This window comes from Protopterus annectens, chromosome 2.part0 (genome assembly GCF_019279795.1).
Source record: "Protopterus annectens isolate FY-2018-M chromosome 2.part0, PAN1.0, whole genome shotgun sequence".
NCBI lineage: Eukaryota > Metazoa > Chordata > Ceratodontiformes > Protopteridae > Protopterus > Protopterus annectens.
The window spans coordinates 325,720,695-325,743,245 of record NC_056728.1 but is presented as its reverse complement, the minus strand read 5'-3'; the positions used below and the strand labels follow the sequence as shown (position 1 = coordinate 325,743,245).

At 39.8% G+C, this 22,551-nt stretch overlaps 1 protein-coding gene across 2 annotated transcripts in view; it reads right to left on the bottom strand.

The window, feature by feature from the left end:
* The window catches only part of LOC122793085 (long-chain fatty acid transport protein 6-like), a 937,264-nt gene that overhangs the window by 420,149 nt on the left and 494,564 nt on the right, over positions 1 to 22,551 (bottom strand). For both annotated transcript variants that reach the window (XM_044060804.1, XM_044060806.1), the window contains exon 5: positions 8,545 to 8,669. In XM_044060804.1, coding sequence (XP_043916739.1) covers positions 8,545 to 8,669 — 125 coding nt within the window. The remainder of the gene's footprint in view (positions 1 to 8,544; positions 8,670 to 22,551) is intronic.

Sequence of the window (22,551 nt, the reverse complement as noted above, 5' to 3'; positions counted from 1 at the left end):
GTTCTCACATGGTGTTCTTCAGTGGAGTCCTTGTGTTGCTATTACACATGTAATAAATGTGTATAACCTATGTTCTCACATGGTGTTCTTCAGTGGAGTCCTTGTGTTGCTATTACACATGTAATAAATGTGTATAACCTATGTTCTCACATGGTGTTCTTCAGTGGAGTCCTTGTGTTGCTATTACACGTAATAAATGTGTATAACCTATGGTCTCACATGGAGTTCTTCAGTGGAGTCCTTGTGTTGCTATTATACATGTAATAAATGTGTATAACCTATGTATTCAAAGGGTTTTCTTCAGTGTAGTCCTTGTGTTATTATTACACATATAATAAATGTGTATAGCCTATGTACTCACAGGGTGTTCTTCAGTGTAGTCCTTGTGTTATTATTACACATATAATAAATGTGTATAGCCTATGTACTCACAGGGTGTTCTTCAGTGGAGTCCTTGTGTTGCTATTACACATGTAATAAATGTGTATAACCTATGTTCTCACATGGTGTTCTTCAGTGGAGTCCTTGTGTTGCTATTACACATGTAATAAATGTGTATAACCTATGTTCTCACATGGTGTTCTTCAGTGGAGTCCTTGTGTTGCTATTACACATGTAATAAATGTGTATAACCTATGTTCTCACATGGTGTTCTTCAGTGGAGTCCTTGTGTTGCTATTACACATATTATAAATGTATATAACCTATGTACTCACAGGGTGTTCTTCAGTGTAGTCCTTGTGTTATTATTACACATATAATAAATGTGTATAGCCTATGTTGTGCTCATTCTCTTTCACTGTAATGTCTGCTTACAAAAACTTCTTGGGAATGCCATTTTCACTACTTTTGTTATGGTTCTTCTACCCCCACCCCACCCATTTGTCATTAATTTTTTTCTCCATTTCTGTTGCTATTATTTGTCTCCCCCACAGGTGGCAGCAGCAACAGTGCCAGTGCCACCACCATCACAAGAGACACCCAGCATATCCAGATCACAGCCTGCTAGAGTTGCACCTTCTGTCCTACCTCTATCACCTGTGTCAGGTAGCTCTGTTCTGAGCGACACACAGCAAAAAGTAAACATCAATTATCTTACATATATAATATCTGGCAAGCCTACAATCCTCAAGTAAAAATATAAAAATACACACACACACACACACACACACACACACACACACACACACACACACACACACACACACACACACGTACATGGATTAAACAAGAGTGCTGAATGACAACAATGACAAAAAAATGAACATAATAACGGACTTATTATTTAAAAAAACAAACAATGCAATATATGCTGTAATACCAAAACTAAGAAAAGAAAACAAAAACACCCAATTCATTATGCATCTACATGAAAAGAAGACCTACAATTAATTAAAAAAATAACCTCCAAATAACCAATTCAAGACACATCAGAAGAACTTGTAACAAATGTATGGTTTCACATATAGTTTTACACGGCATAGCTTAGAAGAGAAGAAACAAGACAAGTAAAAGAAAACTACTTCAAAATATCATTTAGTCGCCCCAGGAATAAAATGCAAAGGAATAAAAACAAAGAGCCACAAAAGGCTGTCTTAAGTCAACAAAGAATAAGATGGAAGACAAATCTTCATAATATGAAAATACATATCAAAGCTTTCCTTAGATTTGGTTGCTGTGGATCTACTTGGTTCAGTTTGTTTGTTCTTGCCTTATTAGTTTCCTTAAATTCACCTGCACTATTCTTATGCTTCATAAGAAAATAGAACTATACCTATAACTTCAAACTTTGATATCCCAGAGAACGCATGAGCAAAATGAGTAAAACTACATTGGAGAAATCATTATATACAAGTAAACTTGCAAGCCTTTTAAGCAAAAGATGCAAACTATAACATCAGAGCAACAGCAGTTCAACTTTTTGTAAAAGATGGATGAGCAACAAGAGAAATCACATCAATAACGGCATAAATCTGAAAATAGCCTAGCAAATTACTAGAAACTGAGAACAATATAACTAACTGACTGACTAACTAACTAACTAACTAACTAACTAACTAACTAACTAACTAAATCACAAGCAGTATACCATCAACAAAAATGACATTTGACATCAGGAACTACAAGAAATAACATACAATTAAACAAACTAAATAACAAGGAAAACTTAAAAAAATATTTTGAGTTTTGATCATAAGACAGCATTCTTCTACGTACTGTGGACGTGAACATTCGAAACAAGTTCATTGTGCTGACATGCATCTTATAGGTTCACAAGTATTTATTAGGCTACTGATCTGTGAGGATCTTACATTCTCATAGTGGTTTTTAGTCTTTATATTTTGGGTAGAAATAACCCAGAGGTGGGCAGAACAAGGATGTTTTTGGACATTTACATGTTGCCCCTATCCATGAGGGACAAGGGTGCTAAATTAGTAGTGAAGTTTTGGTTTCCCATTCATTTAACCAATCTACATTTGAATAGGGTAAGAGAAGTACTTTGCTTTATGTGAAATAGGAAATTCACCCCAGGGATCACTCCAGTGGCTTTAATCGACAGAGGCACTGGGAATTAAGATTGGGTGGCACGATGCCAGGGTAATCCTATGGGCTAGGCTTGTAAAGGCTCCAGGGCCATTAGCCTAGTACACACCTATGAACCTATGAAAGTGGAATTCTCTGTGATACACACGTGTCCCTCCAACATGTTCTGTTTATGTTGCAGAAGAAATGAAAGTTCCTTGAGTGGTTGTTCATGGTACCACTGGACTTTTCAATGTATAATAGGTCTGACAGGATCAGGTCTACTGAGGCTCTATTTGTGAAGCTGATGTCACCTCTTAGAATCCTATAGGATACCAAGAAGTGGGACAAGGTTTTGAGATGGTCTGCATAGTTTTTATGATTTAGGCCCTTGACTTTTTTAGTGTAAAAGCATTATGGTCATTCTAGTAAGTGTTTTGACAGATACACACAAGATGTGACATTATATTCAGTCATCAGCCTGATGAGAGATGAATACAGTACAATGATTACTTCCCATCCTTGATGACATTCCTTTAGTTATAAGCTGTGCAATGAAAAAGGACTTAATTACAGTACTGGATATGTGGTGATCAGAGGACAGTTCATTTTCAAAACAGAGTCCCAGATCCCTGACTATGGGTTCAAATTTCAGGGGTATGCGGTCAATCTGATAATTGCAAAGGAACTCATGCTTGCCAAAGGATACAGTTATGCATTTCTTGGTAATTAGTTTTAGTCCATGTTTCTGACACTAGCTTTTGTTTGTTTGGGAATCACACTTTGAGTCTTTTGGAATCCACTAGGGAGTTTGTGATAGCACCAGGTTACAGTTGTCTCAAACCCTTAAACCCTTAGCATTTGCTTTGTCCTCTGACAAGTAAATTCCAAAGAGGTGTCCCAAGGACTGAACCCTGTTGTATATCACTAGTGACAGGTCTTTTAAAGGAGGCAGAGCCACCCACCCTACTTTCCTGCATTCTAGTCATCAGACAATTTGCTATCCATTGAGTTACATTAGGATTTAAATGTATCTGGTAGAGTTTATCTCCGTTACCAAAGTGTGTCATGGTTTTGAAAGGCATTGTCAAAGAAGTCAACCAGATTATGTAAGCAGGATCTATCCTTGATGAATCCATACTGACTTGGAAAAAGATTTTATAGGGTATGTATGTCCTTATTTATTAATTCCATAATGATCCTTTCCATAGCCTTACAAATAAAGGTAGTCAGGCATAATATGGGTACATAATTATCTGGATTGATACCCCACCTTTGTGCAAGGGGGGATGATGTTGCTGTCCTCTATTCATCTGGTATGAAGCCTGTTTGGAGGCTGATATTGAATAACCTCTGTAGGTAGTTTGACAAGTGATGTTTCTAGCTGAACAGCAGGTGGCCTAGTATGCTATATGTTTCCATAGAAGTAGTAGTATTCTTGGCCATGATTAGCACCTCCAGGACTTGTTCTTGGGAGATGTAAGACTGTGGTGTGATCTGGGAATATAGAAGGGTGTGAAGTTTGAACTTAATTTGCCTGATAGCAAATTGGCTATGTGTTCTGGGTCCAGGTACATAGTATCCTTTACGATTATTGTTGTGCAGTACCAGCATTGTTCCTGAGATTGGGCGGCACAGTTGTGCAGAAGTTAATGTTGCTGCCTCACAGCATGAGGTTCTCTGGTTTGATTCTTGGTTGGGGTGCCTTCTGTGCAGAGTCTGCATGTCCTCCCTGTGTTTACATGGGTTTCCTCTGAGTCCTACAATCCAAAGACATGCGTCTGGAGTATTTCTCCCTAGGCGTTCACTGAAAATAGGCTCTCCCCCAATCAGACTTTCCTGGATAACAAATGTTAAATAAATAAATAAATAAATAAATTTCTAACACTGTTAAAGAAGACTTTGTATTAATCCTTCATCTGTGTGACTATTTTTAACTCTTATCTTGCTTTGGTTGATTTGATCACTTAACTCCTCATTAAGTTTAGTAGGAGAGTTATTGGCATCCTGAGACTTAAATGTATTCATGTGTGCAATGATTTTTTTCTTTTATTGTAGAGCTTTTTTATATTAGAGTTCCACCATAGTGCTTTATTTTTAAATATGATGTTGTATTTCCTTCTTGGGGGGGGGGGGGCAGATGTATCTATGTAACTATTTACATATGCATAGAATGTGTTAGTAAAAGAGTCCACATAAGCAGTGCGGCCATCATGGTAAAAGGGGCTTTGAATTTAACCAGATCATCACTCAGTGTTTTTGTATTAGACTTGTTATAATCCCTGAATGCCGAGGTACTGGAAAATGATTCTGGCTTCAGTCCTAAGGTGAATGTGACTGATTTATGACCTGATTTGACAAGGGAGGGTGTTACAATTAGCAGGGAACAAAGCTGTCCCATATCATTAACGACCAAGTCCATTGTTGTTGTTCTGTCATAACCTATCTGGGTGCGGACTTACTGACCCACAAAATTTGTATTGATGAAGTTTAGAAATTTCTAAGCATATGTTTTTGGATTCATACGTCTCCCAGTTAATGGAGAGGTAGTTGAAGTCTCCTAAGAGAATGGTGATTTCATAATGCACAGGGGCTCCATACTGGTTATGTATGAAGTATGGGCTGGGGTGAAAAAGTGGGGGGATTCTATAGTTAGCTATAACATGATAATGGGGTTTGTTAACAGTAAGTTGTATATGGAGGAGTTTCAGGTCATTACATTGTCTAATGAGTCTGGGAGATAATTTATTTAAGAATATGGAGCCAGTGCTTCCTTTAGTACTTTAATCTAATGCAGTGGACCTGAACATGTGGAAAGCACTGAAACCTTGCACTGATGGAGTGATCTCTCTGGTCTTGAAGCAGCCTCTGTCACTATGCATATATCAATGTTTTCTAGAGTAAAGAATGCTTGTAGGGATTGCAGTTCTTTGTTAAGGCTCCTGGCATTTAGCAACAATATGTTTATGTTATCCAGATTTTGTTTTCTTATTTTGGAAGCTTTAGAACTTTGCATTGCCTAAAACAGGCACTATGGGTTTGGACAAGAATTTATCCAGTTTATAAAAGCATTGAGTGGATAGTTGCAGGACAGTCCTGACAAAGCAGTCAGGACTGTCTACCACCTCCTCCTAGGCTAACATATATTGCACCTCTTTATACTGACACCAGAAGCTAAGCCAAGCTATGTAGAAGTCAGTAGTGTTTTGTTTGTATTGCAGTATCATTCTTGGTGATGGTAGAATGTTGCTAAAGATAAGGTTCATACCTGTCTCAGACATATATTCCAAGAGCTCCATCATGTCTCTCTTCATATAGTCTAGGGAGGTATGTCTCAAATCATTTACATCCACATGCACCATGACTGTGTCATATATATACTTATGGTGCAAGGACGTCAGTGCAAGCATGGTGTGACAAATCCTGGCACTTGATAAGCAACCAACTGTGACCCTCTCCTTGGTGTGTCTCACTCTGGAATCACCTATGATTAGGATATTGGAATGTGTGCAGGTTTGCCTTATGGCCTTTTGAACTGAGCCAGTGTAACTCTTAGATGTATGTTTCATGGTGAGTGCTGCCTATATTGTGTGTTTGTGACATTGCTGAGAGTATCTGATTCTTAGGTTTCACTTAGGAGACCTTTGTGGTTTACGCCGGCTTATTTTAAGAGTCTCAGCATATATAGGTCTATGTGCTTGTTCAGAGCTGTATGTGATTGGTTTAGTGTGTTGTTTTGTGTTACTGACAATCTGTGTATTATTTGCTGTGGCTTTGTGTGAGAGCTTTGCCTCCAATAACATAACAGCAGCTCTCACACACTGTGTCAATTTGTTTAAGTAGTAGCTGTCTGTCAATAAACACAACACAATTGCTACATTGCCTCAAGATGCCCATGTCAAACAAGCTGTCAATAGTTCCAGGTGCTTACTAATATGGGCTGAAGGGATAGTGCTGCCTATGAGGTTTGGAGTTGATGAGGTGCTATGTGTCTCCTTGTGGAGATAAGGCTGGTCTCAACACAGCTGTATGCAATAAGAAATCACCGATCCTTTGCACCTTCTTTTACCACAAGCAAAATATTAGTGCTAATCCCAAGCTGCTTCCTGACAAGTAGCATTAGCCAAGATGTTGCTGGGTTCAGTACACTTCCTGTAGTCTTCTAGTAGATATTCTGGATTGAACCTACAGAAGTTGGATGCAACAGTAGGGAAGCTACACAAAGGCTCTGATGAGATTCTCACCAAACCTGCAATTAAAACACTTGGTGAAGTTCCATACACAGTGCCCTATGAGAGACCAGAAGGAACCATTCCTTACACACTGTCCAATCACTGACTAGCAGTAATCAATGTCCCTCTACACCTTCTCTCACTAGGAGCAAAGCAATAACACTAACTGGATCCTAAGAAGCACATTTCAAACTTTCCAATGATTTGTAATCTTTAGCAAGGCTAAGAAATAATGTCTCTCATTGTTAGCAAAACAGATGTATTAATGCCAAGTTGATTCATGAGAAGTAGTTTCTAGACTCTGTAGTGATTGGCAGACTAGTTCAAATGTTAAAATTTTAAAAGTAAGATGGAAAAAAAAATGACTAATATTTGCTAAATAAAATGTAAAACTATATATTCTACAAAAAGTGTGTAAGTTACAATAAAACCATTTATATTAGCATGTATTATATATTAATTATTAAATCATATATGTTTATTAAAACCTCTAATACTGTTAAACATTATATTTTCATAGTGAAATAAAACAGTTAAAATCTAATTTCCTCCCATATTCCAAGTTCTTCATCTTGCCCCTTCCTTCTTCTAGCATGACTGTGATAAAGAAACATTTGCTGCATAAAATAATAAATATAGACAATGTGTAAAAGATATTTACAGTATGTGAAACATCGATAAACACAAATGGACTATTTGTGTTAAACAATATTAATAAAAAGGGATATTGTACAGCAAAATGTTAATAAAATTAAGAGCTGCAAAGTATAAATACAAATACTGTACTGTGCATTATTTCATTAAAATCAAAACAGTAGTCCCATTTCTATTTGTAATTGCACCCTCCAGTGTGGGCATTACAGGAAAACAACAGACTCTGTAGGAGTTGGGAGGCCCTCCTTCCTCTTGTAACTTTGGGCCTCTCATCACCACTGGGTTGTCCTTATTTCCCAATAATGCCCTCCACATTGAAGACATCACTGTTTGCTTATTATTTGGCTGTCAAGCATACCCCAGTGCATTACTTTGTGCAAGAAATCGATTTAGATATTCACCTTTGGAGCTTTACATTCAAGTGGAATATCTAGGAATGCATTTCTTGAGCATATAACAAAGAGTTCATGGTTAGCAACCTGATCATAATCCTCTGTGATCTGTATTTCAAACTGATGGGTATATGGGAAAATCAGTGGTACCACAAAATGGCTACATGTTTGAGCATATGCAATTGTTTACCTCCAAAGAGTGTTGCACCATATGTAATACTGGAGGCTATGTTATTTATTTTAGAATAAGCTTTTATACCTCTGTGTTCTGTACTGCAAACTAACATGTAAACAGTAGATTCAGTGGTGTCACAAGATGGCTACATATCTGAGCATACAACATTTCTGATGCGTTTCCCTTTCTGTAAGTTTGCTGCCTCATCACCTCAGAGTGTTGTACCACTCATAATTATGGGGGATGTGGTATTACTCATTTTAGGATAAACTGGTATTCCCAAACTCAGCATATGATTGCCAAGGAACATGGAAAAGGAAAGCATGAATCATATAAGGAATTATACCTGTGGGAAAAGACATGTACTAAGGATTTCACCTTTAAATATGGAAGCTAAGTAAAATGAATGAGTGTGGTCAATAGTAAACTTTTAATTTAGAATGATTATCTCAGTTCAGGAACAGAAATAAGTTAATAGAGCATAATCAATGATTAAAAATAAAATAAGTTCATGAGTTGTACAAATACCATCAATTGTGAGTAAGTGTTTTGCAAAACATTTTCTTACTTTTGGCTGGTTGCACAGATACCGACATATCTCTCCAATGTACAGGAATACTGTTATTCTGTGTTTCTTGCAGTCACTCCAGAACTGACTGGCTGAGAATTTCTTTTTTAAAACAGCTGTTGCACCTGTATGACACAACACATGATTGTGATACTGAAATTATATTTTCCATAGTACTAAAAAATTCAGGTAGTGTAATTATGAAAAAAATATGTTTCTTTATTCATCTACTAAACCCGCATTCAGTATATCCAAAGCATATCATCAGCTAATCACAATTCAGACTCATTTCAATTCTGATATATTCCACACTTCTTGAATTAGAAAAAAAAGTGTAGGTTTAGCAACAAAGAATTGGGAAGACCCCTACCCTCTGAGCATTATAACTTAAACTGTGAGCATATTTTACATGAAACTGGAGCACAAGGGAGTATACAGGCAGCTTATGAAAAGGAAGGCACCAATGAAGGGGTCATAGGACTTGGTTTCATACAATTACATAATATGACACATAAAAAAGTGATGAAAATCTTTTAGGCATCATTTTTTAAGACTGCATTAAACTTCTACCCAGGAAACGTAAGGTGGAAAACTTCAGATATCTTCAAAATTAATCCAAGTTCACACGATGAGGTCCCCAGTTTTGTTCTTTACAGGGGTAGGAGTAAACTCTGCTAACCTTGTCAATTAAACTATCAAATAAACTAAAATTAGATATCTGTCTGTTTTATGCCTGATCACAAGCTAGACTTTAAAAATGGCCTTTGATGTACCACCCTTTGTTGCATGCCAATAGACTACCAGCACAAGAATCTGGTAGTCTATTGGCTGTTTTGGGCCAATTTCTAGCTCTTTCAAGTCCCCCTGTATAAAACCCGCTTTGGCGTGGCTTTGCGCAATTTTGTGCATAGTGCAGCATCGTCAGCTCCGCTTAATTGGGTTTAAACCATTCTCGGCTCCACAAAGTCTGCTCTTCACTTTTTCCCTTAGAACTGATCTAGTTCTCATAATAAACACCCTATTCCTACTCTAAAGCCTGGCACTTGCTCACTAAAGCAATTATATAAGTCAGCACTAAAAAATTAAAAGCACTATACCCTCACAAACTCCCCTTGAGTACCTTGTTTCCCACTGGCCCTTTTTTTTCAATTATAAAGGAATTCCCAATACTATTCTAGCATGTCCAAAGGTCAGTTGTCAATCTCCTCTCCGTTCCAGCTGGTGAATCTGGGAATCTTGAGGCAATGTTACAACTGCCTCATGTACACAGACAACCCTCTCCTCCTCCCAACAAATTCCAACACATGTGAGAGATGCAACCATATAGCCAAACTGAAGGCTAAGCTCTCTCAACTCAGTACTGGCATAACCAGTCAGGAGGAGAAGGAAACCACACTCACTACAATTCCAGTCTCACATAGACCTACCACGACAGCAAACCAAACACATAAACACACAAAAACATACTCGGAGGCTCTAAATAAAAATCTGCCTAAGCAGCAGAGACCTCCAAAGCAGACACCCAAGCAACCGCTACCCCAAAACAAAACACGTGCAACACATAGCTCACAAAGCCAGTGTGCCCAACAGTCACAGCCCTTAAGGCTAAACAACACACCTGATACACTTGTAATAGTGTGCCTGACGTCCCGCTCACCAGGCTGAACAAGGAGAAGGTCACGGTGAGCTGCCTGTCGGGCACTAGGATCCGCCACATAACACAAGCACTCAGGTCACTCCAAGGCAAGTACAAATATGACTCAGTCATTGTCCATGCTGGTGTGAATGACCTGAGATGTACCTCCGTGGACTACATGAAAAGAGACATAGAGGAGCTCTCTGAGCATGTAGCCCAGGCCGGTTTGACTCTGACCTTGAGTAGCATCTTACCCTCACCAAGAATGATGCCACAATATGAAGATAAGATGATCAATTTCAACAATTGGCTTAAGTATTGGTGTCATTCAAAGGGGATCCAATGCCTGTCAGCCTGGGATGAAATGCTCGACAAGCCACGATGCTTCGCTAGGGACAGCTTGCACCTGTCACCCCTGGGCTTTCGGATATTGGCAAAGGCTCTTGCCACCCCCATAGTGCCATTTTTAGGCAAGGCTCAAAAGACAAACCCACCTCCATAGGTATCACAAGGGATAAGAAACTAAGTGTAATGCTACTCAACACCAGAAGTCTAAACCTCAAGATGCATGCACTTGAAACTCTCCGTAGCATGGAGAACATCGATATCTGTGCAGCAACAGAAACCTGGTTCAAGGCTCCCGAGAGTACCCCAGCACTACCAGGTTATACCTCATACCATAGTTTTCGGCCCCAAAACTTGGACTGAACTACAAAAGGAGGGGGAGTATCAATATTTGTCAAAGATACCCACACTTTCAGGTTGGTGGCACAGCACGAAGCATCAGAGACTATCCATGTGCAACTAACAGTGGGTAAAACTGCCTTCCAGTTTATAGCCTGCTACAGACCACCCTCCCAAATCCAAGAAACCCACTCGGCCTTCCTGAGAACACTGGAAGATAAGAAGGTCTCTCCAAACACCATTACATTGGGCGACTTCAACTACCCAAACATAGACTGGGAGCATTACTCTAGCTCCAACACCCTAGCCCAAAGGTTCCTAGAATTTATAAACTCAAATACTATGGAACAACTTGTTACCACTCCCACAAGAGGGGAAAACATACTGGACCTGATCATCACCAACATGGGGACTCTATGCTCCAGACCAGAAGTGTATCCCTCACTGATAAGATCAGACCATAAACTAATCTCACTGGATACTCACATCCCGACCCCACCCTCTGCCCAGAAAACCACAGTGAAAAACTTCCCTAAAACAAATTTCACACTCCTCAAAATCGAGGTGGAATCCTTCAAAGCCCCCGGGCCTGTGGAAAATATGGCCCAGATCGCAGAATCCTTTATAAACACATTCTATGAACACCTTCAGGAATGCATGGATCATGCAATCCCAAATAAAACCAAGACCCAATCCTCCAAATGCAGGCATCCTGTCTGGTGGACCCCAGCCATAAACAAACTATACAACAGAAGGAGGAAGCTACTACATGATAGAGCAAAATCCCAAAAAGGGAAGGCATCTCTGATCAGTATTACCAAAAAACTACGGGCACTCATAAAATCGTCTAAGGCCAGCTTCGAGAGAAAAATTGCACAGGACACTAAGGATAATCACAAGGCTTTCTTTAGTTATGTTAGGAACCTGGGTGGGAATTCCCATGAAACTGGAGCACAAGGGAGTATACAGGCAGCTTATGAAAAGGAAGGCACCAATGAAGGGGTCATAGGACTTGGTTTCATACAATTACATAATATGACACATAAAAAAGTGATGAAAATCTTTTAGGCATCATTTTTTAAGACTGCATTAAACTTCTACCCAGGAAACGTAAGGTGGAAAACTTCAGATATCTTCAAAATGAATCCAAGTTCACACGATGAGGTCCCCAGTTTTGTTCTTTACAGGGGTAGGAGTAAACTCTGCTAACCTTGTCAATTAAACTATCAAATAAACTAAAATTAGATATCTGTCTGTTTTATGCCTGATCACAAGCTAGACTTTAAAAATGGCCTTTGATGTACCACCCTTTGTTGCATGCCAATAGACTACCAGCACAAGAATCTGGTAGTCTATTGGCTGTTTTGGGCCAATTTCTAGCTCTTTCAAGTCCCCCTGTATAAAACCCGCTTTGGCGTGGCTTTGCGCAATTTTGTGCATAGCGCAGCATCGTCAGATCCGCTTAATTGGGTTTAAACCATTCTCGGCTCCACAAAGTCTGCTCTTCACTTTTTCCCTTAGAACTGATCTAGTTCTCATAATAAACACCCTATTCCTACTCTAAAGCCTGGCACTTGCTCACTAAAGCAATTATATAAGTCAGCACTAAAAAATTAAAAGCACTATACCCTCACAAACTCCCCTTGAGTACCTTGTTTCCCACTGGCCCTTTTTTTTCAATTATAAAGGAATTCCCAATACTATTCTAGCATGTCCAAAGGTCAGTTGTCAATCTCCTCTCTGTTCCAGCTGGTGAATCTGGGAATCTTGAGGCAATGTTACAACTGCCTCATGTACACAGACAACCCTCTCCTCCTCCCAACAAATTCCAACACATGTGAGAGATGCAACCATATAGCCAAACTGAAGGCTAAGCTCTCTCAACTCAGTACTGGCGTAACCAGTCAGGAGGAGAAGGAAACCACACTCACTACAATTCCAGTCTCACATAGACCTACCACGACAGCAAACCAAACACATAAACACACAAAACATACTGAGGCTCTAAATAAAAATCTGCCTAAGCAGCAGAGACCTCCAAAGCAGACACCCAAGCAACCGCTACCCCAAAACAAAACACGTGCAACACATAGCTCACAAAGCCAGTGTGCCCAACAGTCACAGCCCTTAAGGCTAAACAACACACCTGATACACTTGTAATAGTGTGCCTGACGTCCCGCTCACCAGGCTGAACAAGGAGAAGGTCACGGTGAGCTGCCTGTCGGGCACTAGGATCCGCCACATAACACAAGCACTCAGGTCACTCCAAGGCAAGTACAAATATGACTCAGTCATTGTCCATGCTGGTGTGAATGACCTGAGATGTACCTCCGTGGACTACATGTAAAGAGACATAGAGGAGCTCTCTGAGCATGTAGCCCAGGCCGGTTTGACTCTGACCTTGAGTAGCATCTTACCCTCACCAAGAATGATGCCACAATATGAAGATAAGATGATCAATTTCAACAATTGGCTTAAGTATTGGTGTCATTCAAAGGGGATCCAATGCCTGTCAGCCTGGGATGAAATGCTCGACAAGCCACGATGCTTCGCTAGGGACAGCTTGCACCTGTCACCCCTGGGCTTTCGGATATTGGCAAAGGCTCTTGCCACCCCCATAGTGCCATTTTTAGGCAAGGCTCAAAAGACAAACCCACCTCCATAGGTATCACAAGGGATAAGAAACTAAGTGTAATGCTACTCAACGCCAGAAGTCTAAACCTCAAGATGCATGCACTTGAAACTCTCCGTAGCATGGAGAACATCGATATCTGTGCAGTAACAGAAACCTGGTTCAAGGCTCCCGAGAGTACCCCAGCACTACCAGGTTATACCTCATACCATAGTTTTCGGCCCTAAAACTTGGACTGAACTACAAAAGGAGGGGGAGTATCAATATTTGTCAAAGATACCCACACTTCCAGGTTGGTGGCACAGCACGAAGCATCAGAGACTATCCATGTGCAACTAACAGTGGGTAAAACTGCCTTCCAGTTTATAGCCTGCTACAGACCACCCTCCCAAATCCAAGAAACCCACTCGGCCTTCCTGAGAACACTGGAAGATAAGAAGGTCTCTCCAAACACCATTACATTGGGCGACTTCAACTACCCAAACATAGACTGGGAGCATTACTCTAGCTCCAACACCCTAGCCCAAAGGTTCCTAGAATTTATAAACTCAAATACTATGGAACAACTTGTTACCACTCCCACAAGAGGGGAAAACATACTGGACCTGATCATCACCAACATGGGGACTCTAAGCTCCAGACCAGAAGTGTATCCCTCACTGATAAGATCAGACCATAAACTAATCTCACTGGATACTCACATCCCGACCCCACCCTCTGCCCAGAAAACCACAGTGAAAAACTTCCCTAAAACAAATTTCACACTCCTCAAAACCGAGGTGGAATCCTTCAAAGCCCCCAGGCCTGTGGAAAATATGGCCCAGATCGCAGAATCCTTTATAAACACATTCTATGAACACCTTCAGGAATGCATGGATCATGCAATCCCAAATAAAACCAAGACCCAATCCTCCAAATGCAGGCATCCTGTCTGGTGGACCCCAGCCATAAACAAACTATACAACAGAAGGAGGAAGCTACTACATGATAGAGCAAAATCCCAAAAAGGGAAGGCATCTCTGATCAGTATTACCAAAAAACTACGGGCACTCATAAAATCGTCTAAGGCCAGCTTCGAGAGAAAAATTGCACAGGACACTAAGGATAATCACAAGGCTTTCTTTAGTTATGTTAGGAACCTGGGTGGGAATTCCCAGATATGCTCAGAATTAGTCCAAAATGACAAAAAATACACCGAACCCACAGCCATTGCCAACATCCTAGCTAACAGGTTCAGCGCAACCCCCCCCCCCACCAAAAGGGCAAATATCTATCCCAGCAGAGTGCTACCCCCCTGACATCTCAGATGCTCAGGTAAGAGCTGCTCTCTCCAAAGCAAAAAACACAGCATCAATGGGACCAGATGGTGTCCCGGGCTGCGTCCTACATGAACTCCAAGAACAGCTAAACCCAAACATAAAACTACTGCTCAATCTCAGCCTTACTACAGAATATGTACCCAAAGAGTGGCGTACAGCAACAGTGGTCCTTCTCCACAAAAGTGGTGCCTCAACGGATCCTGGAAACTATCGCCCCATAAGCCTGACTAGCTTGGTCTGCAAAGCTATGAAAAGGACCATCATAGACCTCATAAATAAAGATATTGGGGACCTGCAGACACTGGATCCTACCCAGTTCGGCTTTGTTAAGGGCAGATCTGCCTCTTAAACCTGGTTGATTTCTTTGAAACAGTCACTAGGCCATTGACGAGTGGAAGGTGGTCCACACAGTCTACTTGGACCTCGCAAAAGCCTTCGATACAATACCCCACTCGGGCATTATAGATAAACTTACCAGCTTAAATATAAACCCCTATGTCACTAGATGGGTTGCAAACTGGCTCAAGGACAGAACCCACATAGTTAGAATTGCTGGAGCCATGTCAGACTCCAAACCAGTTACAAGTGGCATCCCACAAGGCTCAGTCCTGGGTCCGCTCTTGTTCGGTATATATTTCTCGGAGGTACAGACCAACACAGAAGGACTGTGGCTGACCAAGTTTGCAGATGACTGCAAACTAGGCACCATAATCGACTCTCCAGCTGACACAAGCATCCTACAAAAGGGCCTCATAGAAACAGACAAATGATGCCAGACCCATGGCCTCAAGCTAAACACCAAAAAGTGTATAGTCATCCCCTTTGGCAAAAACAAAGTGCGCACAAATTACCACATAGGTGGTAATTCATTAAGTACGGAAGAAGTAATTAGGGACCTGGGGACCCAAGTTGATAGCAATCTCTCATTTGAAAACCACGTGGCCAAAGTGGTTAGAAAAACATTTTATATAGCCCTCCTAATCATGAAGGGATTCACATCTAGATCAGGAGAGGTCATCGTGCCTCTTTACTCATCCCTCATCAGGCCCGTAATTGAGTACAATGCCCCTTTTGGGATGTACTTTACCAGACACCTGCAGCAACTGGAAAGACCCCAAAAGTACCTCACCAAGAGGATCAAAGGGCTGAAACAGATGCCATATGCTGCCCGGTTAAAGAAACTCCAGCTCTACTCAGTGGCATACCTCCTGCTCAGAGGCGATCTGTGCCTGACGTATAAAGCCATGTCCAACCCGGAATTAATGGACATGCTGCACCTCAGAAAATCCAAATCCCATCGAGCTACGCGCTCGAGAGACTTGAACCTCAGCACAGAAATAAATAGGACATGCTGGAGGGATAGATTCATAACCCAGAGGCTCCCTTCACTCTGGAATAAAATCCCAGTCCAGGTTAGGCAGAGTCCCTCATTGACTCTCTTCAAGAGGAATCTTGATGAGTGGATGGGAGATTGTAGGTTTACCCTGGGTATCACTTCTGTGTCACTGTTAGACAGAGGCACAGTATACTAACCTCGAAAAAGGGCATAGCAAAATTCATTTAAAATGGGTGGCGAAAGCCAAACACACTCTGGCTAGGCTTATAAATGCCATAGGGCAGATAGCCTAGTATGAACCTATGAACCTATGTTGTGGTCTTGTGCTTTGCGAATGTGTGAAAAAACTTTCCAGCAGTGACAGGAATCCACAAGTTCAGAAATCAAAAATGCAGCACCATGCATCCTAGGATAATTCATGTTGTACAATGTAATATATAATTTTTTTAAAACTAATACCGTATTACAGGCATGCTTCTTGCACACAGGGGTGGCTCATCCTATTGGACTGCAGGACTGCAGCCTCCCCAGCTGAAAATGAAAAACAAACAGAAAAAAGAAAATAAAACAGGAAATTAAAAAATAACACTCCCGGCACGGACTCTGCGCATGCATGTAAGCATTCCTGGAGCTCACACGGATGCACGCATTCCTGGAACTAATCTGGACTGAGTTAAGAGCAGTCTGGATTAGACAGAAGGCAGCAGACTGCAGAAATGCCCAGAAGTCTGTGCAGTTATACCCGCACAGACTGGAAGGGGACCGGACTGCAACATCTGCAGGCTGGATATCCGGCCTGCTCTTGCAGGAACATTTTTATCATGGGAGCTGGCTAGGGCTAGCAGGAACATTTACGTTTGGATTATGAGACTTGCTTGCAAGCTTGCTAATGGCTGAGACTTATCCTTCAACGAATGGAGCTGGCTAGGACTTTCAACAGGTACTGGTGTGTGTGTGTGTGTGTGTGTGTGTGTGTGTGTGTGTGTGTGTGTGTGTGTGTGTGTGTGTGTGTGTGTGTGTATGTGTACATCCCTACATGTGTGTATTTGCACATATGTGAGTGTGTGTGTATGTGCATGTATGACTTGCTTATTGCATTGCTATAGTATTATTAGTTGTGTTTATATTGGTGTTTGAATGTCTGTTGAATACATCAGTGTGGCACTAACTATTTAGTTATGTGATTTAAGCAAAGTATGACTTTTCTGTTGAGATAAAGATGTGCCCCTGGTATTAATGGTTACCATTGTGCAAGCAAGGCTTGTTACAGCTTGCCAGAGACTTGTACCTACACTAGCACACTGAAGCTCTTGTCCAACTTTTTGCTGATAGGTTACTGCACTTCGCATGATTAAAAGTTGGCTTCACATGTGAGCAGGCTATTGAGATATTCCTGAATGGCCTGATAGAGCACACTCCAAGTGCCACCGTAGCACTTACATTTCCAAGTCACTCCTCGATATGACGGTACTTCACACCGCATGTAGATCTGCAGCTCTTCTTTCATCATTAAGATCTGGTTCTACAGCTGAAAACTGAAGTGCTTTTGAAAGAAAACATTAAGGCAGAATAGTTCATTTCCCAAATGAAAAAAAGTTCTGAATTTCTTACCTACAGAATATCAGTTTATCTTCTCTAGTTGCAAACAGCACATGTTTAAACAAGACAGGCAGTCATGGTATCCCCCTGCTTTTATATTTTAACTCTGATGCGGCACAACATTGAATTAAGGACAGATATTTAGTTTATACACAAAGTTTGATATCATACTAATCTCTGACATAGCAAGAATATATAAGCGGAAAGATGTCTGGAGTATGTGACTTGCAAAAATATTTTTTTCAAGGCTTTCAGTATCCAGGCATTACACCTTAACATATTTATCAGTTCATTTTCTTTCTTTTTCCATTCTGGTAGCCTGTATTTTTCCAGTTGATTATTACCTCCAATTTCGCAAACTTATTTTTGTACATTAATGTTTCATACTTTAACAATGACGTCTATGGTGTATAATCATTGGTTTAATTATTTTCTAAAGTACTCAGGGTCCTGTAGGAAAAGTAATGTGGGATGTTATCTGAGTGTTGAGATTTTATTACAAATCTGTAGAAATTAAATGATTATGTATAGAATGCAAATGCCTAATTTAGACTTTTACTGAGTATCTCTATTCTTTGAAGTGTTCTGCAGTATAAGCATTATCTGCTCTGCTAAAATATGAGACAATGTTGAAATGTAATCTTAGTATTCATTATGGAATAATACAGTCAAGGAAGTAGTAATTTGGTTTTCTAGATTACTGCTGTTTGGTTTCAGTATATTTGTTTTTAGTCCTCTAACAGTAAACCCTTAGGTTTAGCGAACAGGTTGATACTACAGGTAGATGAATAAAGTACATCAGAACAGGATGATAGCACACACTGCAGGTACATCTGCAGCTCTTATGTTACTGAGACATTCCTGAACAAGTTGGCACTTCACACTGAAGGTACATGTGAAGCCTTTACATCACAGGGAATTACCTGAATAGGCTGCTGCTGCATACTGCAGGTAGATCACTGCATAGAAGGTTGTCACTGCAGAGAACAAACATATGTTTAGCTCTTTTATTTCTGAGATGCAGGCTGGTACTGAGACAGCTTTGAACAGACTCTTACTGCCTACTTCAGGTAGGTCATTCAGGCACACCTGAACTTTGGTATTGCATCTATCAAGTACATCTGTTAAACTTACATCAGTGAGACATTCTTTAACAGGCAAGTGCAGCTGAAGGCTTTCTAGACAACCTCGCTGCCAACTCAGACTCAAACCCTGTACCTTGGGTGCAGGTAGCAAGAGCCTGAATTCTCTACCCACCATCACTTGTGAAAACTGCTCAAATTTTTGCCTCATATTTTTCTTCTGTTCTGTTTTGTTCCTCATGAAATCTGTGAGTTTCTGGATTTAATTCACTAAATAATAACAGGCATTTGAATTGCAGACTTCATATTCTTCAGAAAGTACATAGCAACACAAAACCTTTTATTCTAGCAATTTTCTAAGTGTATAAGATCAATATTTGAAATGTGTCCCTATTTTTGGGGCTGTATTCCCCCATTATTGGATTTGTCCAGGTGTGTTATGCTAAGAGGTTGAGAGCTATGGTGAAAACTGAATTCACTGAATATGTTTGGGGGCTGTATTCCCCCATTATTAGCTTTGTCCAGGTATTTTGTGCTAAGAGGTTGAGAGCTATGGTGAGAAATTAATTCACTAAATGATATCCATTTAAGTTTCAGTCTTCCCATATTTCAAGAAGCAGTTGATTTGGCACAGTGACATGTTGCTCTGACTGTCATGCACAAAGTCCTGGGTTCAAGAGTTGGCAGTGAAATGCATGGTAGTAATGCAGTATTTTATTCTAGCAACTTTCCAAGATTATACAAGCAATGTTTAGTGTGTCCCTGTTTTTTGGGCTTTGGCTTTTTCCAGATTTCTTGTGCTGCAAAGTTGAAAGATACAGTTGGGCGTCAAGTGGATTTCACAAGGAGCTGAGAGCTTCAGGGGAAGATAAGTTTAGTGCTACTTATGCTGAGTCGGCTTGCATTGTTAATAGCACAACAGGAAGTGTACTTGCTTTTAATGCAGAAGGCTGTGGATTCTATTCCCACAGTATGTAGATATATTGCTGATACTGTACTGTGTTGTACTTTTAAAGGGGATGGATGCTGCAATCCTGAGAATGTCCTCTTTGGCGGAGATGCCTGGTAACTATGGACCCGATATCAGTTTGCCATCCATTCCCTGTTGCAGTATTACTAGCTTAGCATTTTGTTAATGCAAAATAGGCAATTTATTCCTCAAGGGAAACAGGCACTTTATTTGTAGATGAAACAATGAAATATAATGTTGTTTGCTAGCAGCAACCTCTTCATTAGTTACAGATCTCTTTAATGTGGAATTGTTTAGATGACTTTTACTACTGTAGAGATTGTGCATATTTACTGATACTGGTGCACTGTAGAAGTTTGATTTGACTTTTATGAAGGCAATGTTCTGAATTGGACAGTTTTGTCATTAATGGTGCATGCAATTTGTTTCATTGTTTACTGGAAAAAATATTCAAAACAATAAACTTAAAACACCCCCTAACAACTGTACTGTACTATACAAGGAATATAATTTAATACAATCAGGAAGGCGCATTAAAGAACACATGTATGCTTCCTGTGCAAGGGGCCTTATTATTTGAGAACAGCCCAAAGTTAATCTTTATCTGCCACTGGCCAGATGTATTTTCTTTGAATGTGGGTTTCAATGCTGTGTCAATGAATGTGAGATTCAAGGGCAGAGAAGTTTTAATGCTAAGTCTGTTTTCATTGTGAGACTGCATTGCTTTGTTTAGCAGATGTCTATTAGTGTTTGTGCTGTAAAATGTAAAATAAAACTTTTAAATGAAATCCAAATTATCACAGAAGTAAAGCAGTATGCACATTATAGTCTTTATGGTAAATGAGGCAAAATAGCCAAATAATGGGACATTGGAATGGCTGCAGGGGGGGTGGTGGTGGCCCTGTTTGACCAAACTCAAAGACAGCCCCGACTGAACTATACCTCTCAACTGTCCAGATTTTGCAGAATGAATAGATTTTTGCTTCTTATTTTTGGTTTGTTCCTCATAAAATCTGTGTTTTTTTGGCAAATTGTTTAGGAATGAAGTCACTAAATAATGACAGACACTGAGTTTCGGACTTCATACCCTTCAGAAAAATGCATGCTAAAGAAAGACCTGTTATCCTATCAACTTAAGTTTATACAAGAGCAATTTTTAGTACTGTTTGTATGTTCTCCCAGTATATTTGGCCTTGTCCAGATTTCCTGCGTTAAGAGGGTGAGAGGTACGTGCAAATAAATTGCTTTGTAGAATTAGGAAGATCCAAATCTCTCAACTGTCCCTAATTTTGGCTCAAAGTGTTGCTCTCTCCTTAATAATCCCTCAGCAAAATGGCAAATTTGGAAGAAATCATGGAAGGTTTGCAATTAATAAGTAATTTTAATGATCAGAGTTATAGATTACTTTTAATTTCAGAAATGCATGTAGATTCTCTTGTTTTGTCAGCTTCTCAAATTAACAGTACTGATATTAAAAAAGTGTTCCTTCTTTGACAGATTCTCAGCTGTATTGTGTGGCTATTTTATATTTTTGCATCACAGTTTTGGTCTGTTTTACATAAAATTGTGGTTTTCCTGCAAATTAGTGGCAAATCATTAAAGAAGGACGTTAGAAAATAATGACAAACATTTGAGTTTCAGATTTCATACCCTTCAGAAAATTCATACTAATGCAACACCTACTATTCTATTATCTATCTAAGTTTACAAGACCAATATTTAAAATTGTCCTTATTTTTGGGCCTTTGTCCCACTTCTATTTATGGTTTTGTCCAGATTTCTTGCTCTGAGGTTGAGAGGTATGAAAAATGTGTCAGGGTCATCACCGTCAACTAGAGACATTTCAAATTGTGATATACTTGTTGTACTCTACTCCCCCATGTAGTGACTCTGGATATGTCCAAGCAAGGCAAGGAGCAATTATGCAGTGTAAGTGTTCAGAGTATCCCCCCATCTAAGGTAGGCACAAGTACTACAGTGGCATTTCATCTGTCCTTGATTTTGTAGAATGCTCTGGTTTTCTGTCATTTTTATACTGTTGATTTATGCTTTTTTATTCAGAAAATGCATGCTGTTGCAGTACCTGTTGGTCTGTGTTTAACTGGCAATGCTTTGATGACCATCAGGTAAGCTTGTCTGAGAGTGTAAGCTGCAAGTAAGCTTTAATAAGCACACTGTTAAAGAATTACCAACACTGAAAGCCTTTTTGTTGTAAAAGCCTTTTTGTTGTTGCCATGCAGAGAATATTTACATAACTAGATAGCGTATAAGCCTTGGGTATTGAAATACATGATAGTAATTGTAATAAAGGACAGGATTACAGTATTTTCAGAACCTCATTACATTTGTTGGAGACTTGCCGTCATCTTTGCAAGCTTTACACGTAAGCTAAACAAAATGCCAGTTGATCATGAGCAGTCCATAACCTGTGCAGTAATCCTTGAAGCAATTTATCTTGAGCTTGTTTCTTGTTTGTTGTTCATTTTTTACTTTGATCATGTTTTCCCCATGAAACAAGTAGATAGTTGTTGTCAGGCAGCAGGTCTTTTTTGGATAAGAAACATTTTACAAGTGGGGGTATCACAAAGATTGCTACTTTCAGCATGTTACTTGGTACTTTTATAAAGCTGAATATAAATTATAATTAGAACTGCAGTGCAAGGAGAAGTGACTTTTGTGAGTTCTGGTTGTTTTTTACACTTGATTTTGACTGGCATTCCAGTAATGTATTTAAAAAGTAATTTAATT